Source organism: Henckelia pumila, chromosome 1, assembly GCF_033568475.1.
Source record: "Henckelia pumila isolate YLH828 chromosome 1, ASM3356847v2, whole genome shotgun sequence".
Classification (NCBI taxonomy): Eukaryota; Viridiplantae; Streptophyta; class Magnoliopsida; order Lamiales; family Gesneriaceae; genus Henckelia; species Henckelia pumila.
The window spans coordinates 131,074,520-131,082,350 of record NC_133120.1 but is presented as its reverse complement, the minus strand read 5'-3'; the positions used below and the strand labels follow the sequence as shown (position 1 = coordinate 131,082,350).

The window sequence follows — 7,831 nt, the reverse complement described above, 5'->3', positions numbered from 1 at the left end:
TGAATTTGAAAATCCATTGATTTGAATCCATTGTTTATTAAAAATCTTGCTTGGAATAACATGAAATTTCAAAGTGAAATTTTAAATTCATTGATTACTTGCGTGACTAAAAATTTTAATAATTTCAAAAAATAGAAAAGTTTAATATATTATTCTATATATATATATATATTGAAATTAAAATTAGTATTATGATCACAAATTAATCATGTTAAAATTTAAAATAATACAAATTTAAATTTTATTTATTTTAATTAGATTAAATACTAAATTTACATAAATAAAATTTAAATAAAATATTTATGTTTTTCTAAAAAAAAAACAATTATATAACTTATTATAATATTAAGCTTTAATTTCTTTTTCATCATATTAGTAACATAAAAAAATATTTTTCATACAATATCTCTACAATAAAATCAAATTTTAGTAACATATATTAATCAAATTTTTTTTTTGAGGAAATTAATCAAAAAAATTATATTAACACATCCAATATTCAAAAAAGAAAATACAGAGGTGGACTGAATTTACTGGTAAAAAGCATCTTGAAACACAATCTGTTTCTTTCGTCTGAAAAGAAAATGCTGGAAAAAAACTGCAAAAATACTCTTTTCTGAACTCTGGAATTCAAGAATCTTGGTACCCTTTTTGAAGCAACATAGCATTGCCATTCTCCGTAGGTAGAATCCCCAGAAACTCCACCCCATTTCTGCTTAAAATGCTTCTCCCAAAAATGGTCACTTGTACATTTTTCTCTCAAAAACCAGCAAACCCTTGCCATCCTACACAGTTCTAAAGGATTAAGCTAGTCAAGAATGGAGTCTAAAGCCAAATCAGGCAAATCCAGTAAAGAGAACTCTTTTTTTCTCTTCAAGAATCTCTATTTTTGGCGTCATAATCTCGTGGGTGCAAGGAGATGTTCTAGGAATTTTGAAAGAAGGGGTAAAAAACATTTTTTTGGTAAATAATGGCACAAAAATGCTGCATAAAAACGTGAAAATATATAAATGAATGTAACTTCAAATTAAATTTGAAACTCCTCGCATTCAGCTTCGTTCATTCCTCTCGAAGAGAACTCTGAAAACTTTGTTCTTTCTTTGATCATCAAACTTTAATCGTTCTTTTCCGATGCAAATTCAGAAAAATGTTGGAGCCGTTAAACAGGTATTCAGTTCCTTTCTTTTCTCTTTTCTTGATCCATTCTGCATAGCCCCGAGACGTATTCGCTGTTAAATTTCTGTTTTTTTTCCTGAATTTTGAAGGCCCTTTTTCCCCTGTTGATTGATTCTCTCTCATTCGAGAAAGATTTGATATTATTCTGTGAATCTTGCATGCGTTCCTTATTCTTTTTCCAAGAAAAATCAGGAATATTAATTTGTTGCAAATATCTCATATTGTTGATTGATTAATAAACCCTTGCTCTCTGTCTCGTTAATTCCAGCGTTCCCGCTTTCAAGATTTTAAGTTTCATGGATCCTAACCGGCGTCTCATAAATCAAGAAGGATTTTCTTCGACTTTAGAAGAATCGTTAAATCAGGAACAACATTTGAGTGAACAAGAAGATGGTGATGAACCAGGAGACAACCAGCATCTCAGTTTATATGCTTCCGTTTCACTTTCACCGGGGTATCGATTCGACCCCAGAGACCACGAACTCATCAACTTCTATCTCAAGAAGAAGATCAATAAGGATCCAGCTCCATACATCCGTATGATCTGCAGTGCCGATGTTTACCAGTATAGTCCATGGGAATTGACTGGTACTGACCTGTTCTTCCTGTTTCTTTTGTCCATATCCACATGATCTGCTTTTCACTTTCATAGTCAGTCTTATGTAAAATTCGATAAATATCTTTTTGGATTTGGGACAAAAAATTGATAAACTTATTGACTGTTGATAACAAAGGCATTTTATATATGTTTTGGAGTAGCACCTACTGTACTGATCTGTTTCCATTTGAAATGGTGTTTGGATTTAAAATTTTATTGTTGTGAATTTAGGCATTTGGCATGTTTTATATCAATGCGTGGAAATGGGATCGTTTGTTCTTGGTCTGCGGCTGAAGGTTTTATTCAAAATATATAGGAACTAATTTGTGTAACCTGCAATGGAAACATATATATCTCCATGTAAACTATTCAGTGCTAGAAAGATATGTACACAACTGAAATGCTAGAAAAAATAAAAGTTCTTTACTGTATAAGTTAAAGAGAAGTGGCCAAGGTTGGTGAGCTATTAACATTGGCTTCTTTCTCCATGTCAACTTGAGAATGGTGCAATGCTTAGCTTCGATTTCTGATGTGTATCGTGTATATGTTCAGTGGCTCATATCAAGATATTAATAACTGTGTTTTTAATGCAGAGTTGTATCCAAGTTTGGAACACGATCCATGGTACTTTTTTGCTCCAAGAAACCGGATGTATCAGCGACATGGTCGAGTAGCTCGCGACGGGTATTGGAAGGCCTGTGGTACCGAGAAAAAAATATGTCACAACAATATCTGCATTGGGTCCAAAAAATCTTTAATCTTCTACAAAGGGAAGGCCCGAAAGGGCAAGAAAACGAATTGGGTCATGAAAGAGTACGCAGTTGACCAGCCTTCCATGCAACATGAGAACATGCTGGTAAGAACTAACTATTTGATCAACTCAATTAATTTTTTGGTTCTATATTTTAATACTGTTGCATTTATGGATATATTGGTGCTATATTCATGTTACCAAGCAGGCAACAAGCAGCTCTTAATTTGTTTCGTCATACTAAATCGTGCTTGTTTCGGATTCTTGCAGGATCTTGTTATATGCCGGATTCACCTTAAAAGGCAACCCTCTTCAAGAATTAAGAAACAAGTTGCTCAAAAGGCCAACACAGACACCTCCCATTGATTAACACAGATGAAAGATTTCGAGTATAGAAAGGAGTTGCTAGACAGCCTTCTTCAAGTTTTTGTATTTGTCGTTTTGATTGTTCCTATGCATTTCTGATTTAGAAAATTTAAAGAACTTGAATAGAGTTTTGATATGGTCATAGATATTTTCAGAGTTAACCTTCTTTCTCTTGCAGTTATAAGGGCGGCTGCAACGGTAGCTTCTTTCCCAACTTAAAAGTTGGGAAAGAAGCTGAATCTTTACGAAGGTGAAGCTTGCGCCCAAAATTGGACGCCAGCTTAAGCATTCATTTTTTATTAATTTTTATTTGTGGTTGCACACCTCTTTAATCACAAACACATGGGGTATGCGGCCCATGCAATTGTTTATATAAATATGTATATATATATAATTTTGATCACCTGCACCCTAGGGTGCACGGTTTTTCGTGAGCGACAACTAAAACTCGGTACCGAATTTTAGTGTAAAAAAAACACTAGTCGCACACGAAAAACCCTGTATCCTAGGATGCAGATGATTATTATGATATATATATATATATATATATATATATATATATAAATTTTTATTAAATAAAATGTTAGAAAAAATTGATTCAAATTTTCAAGGCATGAATCTGTAAACGATAAGATTTTAGATAAGATTTATATTTAAAAAATTATTTTAATTTTATTAATAATATAAAAAATAAAAATAAAATTTTCTATAAAAGGCATGAATCTGATTTCATGTTTTCATTTTATTTTCGCGTTGCAAAATTTCAGTACATTTTACTCCAAAAATCAAATGGCAAATCAATTCTCTGGATCATTCAACAATGATTTGGATTCTCCAAATTCAGAAGGAAATTCAAACTTTCAAAATTCGCAATCATGTTCTCGTCTCAACCCTCGTTCGTCTGAATTTCCTTATTCATCTTATTATCCACAAAATATTTTCAATGGTTCGAATTTTGGTCCTAATTTTCCACAAAATATTTCCATTGGTTAGAATTTTGGTCCTAATTTTTCACAAATATTCTCACTGGTTCGAATGTTGTTCCTAACCCTCAATTTTATCAGCCGAATATTATAATCCAAGGTGTGGCCCTCATATGATGTCACATCATTCTCACGCATTCCTTCATCCACAATCATGTATGAGTGAATCTCAAAACTACGGTTTTGGAGGATATGGATCCGACAGAAAGCCAACAACACCAATTTCAAGGTTCGGTTCTCAAATTCCACTGCATTCGACGTAGCCTAGGATAGAAAATATTAACCTCGATGATGATGATTCGGAGGCAAAACAAGAAAATGTTCATCGTAATAAAAGTAAGGTGATGTGGTCAATTGAGGAAGAGAAATGTCTTGCGACACCTTGAGGTACTACTACCAATGATCCAAAAGTTGGCAACACAAAAAAAAAAAAAAAGCATTTCTGGCAAAGTACCGCCACATACTATAATGATAATCGACCACTGGAAACACCAATGAGAGAATGGAGTTCGATGAAATCGCATTATTATCGTGTTATGCCGGATGTTGATAAGTTTTTCGGATGGTAGAACAATTTGCTCAACAATCGGGCTAGTGGTCAAAGTGACGCTGATGTTTTAGCTGCTGCACATGATATGTGGAAAATGTCAAACAAAAATAAGGCATTCAAATATGAACATGTGTGAAAGATTGTGATGGAATGCAAGAAATGGGCTCCCAAGTCACTTGGGCATCACTCCAACAAGAAGTCGAGAATATCCGAGACAGAGGGCACATTCATCTTCGACCAATCCCGATACTGATGACGCATTTGAAGTTCAAGCACGTCCAATAGGGCAACAAAAGGTCAAAAGAAAGCAAAAGGATAAGGTCATGGATGACACAGACTTCTCACTTAAGTAGGAACAAATGCAAGAATATCAAAGAGAAAAATTGACGATAAAGGAAGTCGAACTAAGAAATAAGGAAGCTGAGATAAAGAACAAGAAAGCCGAGATTAAGCAGAAATACGGCGAGCTGCAACATAAAGCACTAGAATTGGAACAAAGAAATTATGAAATAGTTACGAAGGATACAAGTGGTGTGACGGAGACCCAACTTCATTGGCATATGAAAGTAGTTCAAGCAATTGCAAAGAGACGTGGGTGGCAGTAGATGTATCAGTTGTGTGTGTTTAATTTCATATGTTATTTATGTTTGAGTCTCTTGTGTTGTGTACGTTTATGTGTTTAAATTTCAAATTCGGTTTTTGTCGATTATGTACGAATGCGATTAATTATGTTATTCTTTATTATCAGCTCGTAATATATCAGGTTGTGTTTTATTTTTGTTACATAATTGTACTGATTTAATTCAAAATTTTATAAATTAATTACAAATAAAAATAAAATAACCATACAAATTTGTTTAGATTAAAAAAAATCAATACAGTGCAACGGATAAATTTATATTGCATTTGTGAAACGAATATAATATTGTTGAATTGCGTGCAACAGATAATATTTTTTTGAATTACGTGCAACAGATAATATTGCATTGAGGTACGTGCAACAAATAATATTGCATTGAATTGCGTCTACGAATATTATTGCATTGAATTATTTGCAACGTATTGTTAAATTGAAACTTTTACTATATAAATACACCAATGAAACTTTAATTTCTTTCATTCAATATTTTCATCATTTCAACACTTATAAAAAAATGTCTGAAGATCCACGTCGTGCTACAGAACGTCTCACTCATGAGTTTTGATGAAATGAGATGTGGAAAGATGCAGAAGATGATGTAGATAGAATGATGATTATGTTGCTTGAAAAGGAAGAGTGTAGGCTCCAAACCACCCAAAAGAATCCACGGTCTGAAAACTCAAGGAGATATGTGAATCGGGATCGTGAAGACGGAAGTTCTAGCCTTGTCAGAGATTATTTCTTTGAAAATCCTACATTCCACGTTGAAGTAATCCGAACGCGGTTTTGCATGCGCATAGAGTTATTCGTTAGCATAGTCGATGTTCTTACAAATAAGCGGTTGTTCGTCAGTTGGCATATGCAGCTTCGACCGATTCTCTCAATGAGTACGTACGGATGAGTGAGAGGACTGCATTAGATTGCTTAGTCAACTTTTGTCTATAAGTGATTGATGTGTTTGGGGCGCAATATTTGAGAAGACCCAATGATGCAGACACTCAACGATTACTTCAAATGCATGAAGATAAGCACGGCTTCTCTGGAATGTTGGGCAGTCTTGATTGCATGCACTGGGAGTTGAGGAATTGTCCTGCATCTTGGAAAGAACAATATACTAGAGGTGATTACTGTGAGACCTCGTTTCTAATCAAATAATATCAGACGACAAGCTATAAGTAAACAAGAACCCAAAGTATTTATTTATTTTTTTTTAAAAGGAGGCTCGCGCGCCCGCGCTGACATTAGCGCGCCCGCGCTCATACCTCGCAAAAACTAGCGCGCCCGCGCTCTAAGTAAGAGCGCCCGCGCCCACACCTCGCAAAGAGGCCGCGCGCCCGCGCCGTCCCCTCGCCCAGAGAAGTTAAGGCACTGAAATAAACTCAATCAAAACCTAAACACTAGCATTAAGAGTATTTGATATTCCAATAACAATACAAGAAAGGTTTAGGGGAGAGCAACATTCAATTCGATAGCACCTACATCGTTTCTTGCTTACAAAACATATACGAGAAGTTCGAATGACTAAACATGATCGCAAAACATAACTAGGTTGACATGCTGATTCGACTTCTAAACGAGTCTCACTTCTATCTCTTGCTCTGGACGCTAAACAGGTCTATGCTGACTTGATCCTGCCCTTCCTGTTGCCAAGTACACATACAAAACAAAGAAACATCCGGATAACCGGTGAGAATGATAATCCCAGTAAAAGCAACATATCAAGTAATACAACAATAAACATGCTTCCAAGACAACAATAAAATCAATAACAACGTAATGAAATGCATGTCTTTAAACCGGGATATCAAATCTGATAACAAAGGATTGCTGCTGTGCTTTTGGGATCCCGAGGATGAGATCACGTGACGACTCACCGACTCTCCCAATCGAGGTGGTGCCACGTATCCCACTCCTCTAGACTTTGAGCAACTATAATGAGTATGCTAGCACTAGGCGCAACGACTACGTCCTAGGCCACTCGAATATAGCTCCCAAACGTCTAACAAAAGGCTGTTCTGCCCATCGAAACAATAGTGCTGGCTCAATATGAATGCATATGGAAACAAAAGGAACTTAGCCATATAATTCATTCAAATAATCAACAAAATACAGGTTCCATAAACTAGAACCAGTATCAATGCAATATGTGATTTCAAGGGAAACTCGAGAACCAACTGTCCCGAGTATGCTATCCCGCTACAAAGATTTCTTTTACCTTTCAATGCCGTAGATCCAACTCCGGACAAGCTACAACAAAAGATTGTATCAACAACTAGACAACCTAAACAACAAACAACGGTTCAAGGAAATCTCTTTACCGTTCTTCGTCCAACTCTCGACGAACAATGCTGCTAACACAGGGCTCGACACACTCCAACGAATCTGTACGAATACAAGAGTTGATCAACAACCACGATCATTCACAAGCCAAGGCTCCACTCAATACCAAAAACGATTCGAAAACCCAAAACTCAAACCGACGGCATAACGGCTATAAACTGAAAAAACCGGAAATGCAGACAGCAGTTCAATACTGATATACTCTCATTTCAATGCCCAAAACAACAATAACAAAGCAAACCCATCAATCTCAAAATCCACATTTTCGAAAATGCCTTCCAAAAATCTTCACAAACCAAACGTCGCTCTAATTCAAAACCGACAGATAATAAACGATCAGAACTCTGTCTAGAACAACATACTCGAATCTAGAACGATTCTAACAACATCCAAAAACTAGAATGTATCCGATCGTAGAAAAAATTAC

General features: G+C 35.4%; 1 protein-coding gene across 1 annotated transcript; it reads left to right on the top strand.

Annotated features, from left to right (window-relative positions):
* Positions 1 to 1,057: 1,057 nt before the first annotated feature.
* On the top strand, positions 1,058 to 2,933 carry LOC140881517 (NAC domain-containing protein 2-like). The gene is made up of 4 exons (XM_073286920.1): positions 1,058 to 1,167; positions 1,445 to 1,764; positions 2,368 to 2,630; positions 2,796 to 2,933. The coding sequence occupies exons 1-4, from the start codon at positions 1,148 to 1,150 to the stop codon at positions 2,889 to 2,891; spliced, it is 699 nt and encodes a 232-aa protein (XP_073143021.1). The 5' UTR covers positions 1,058 to 1,147; the 3' UTR covers positions 2,892 to 2,933.
* The last annotated feature ends 4,898 nt before the right edge of the window (positions 2,934 to 7,831 follow it).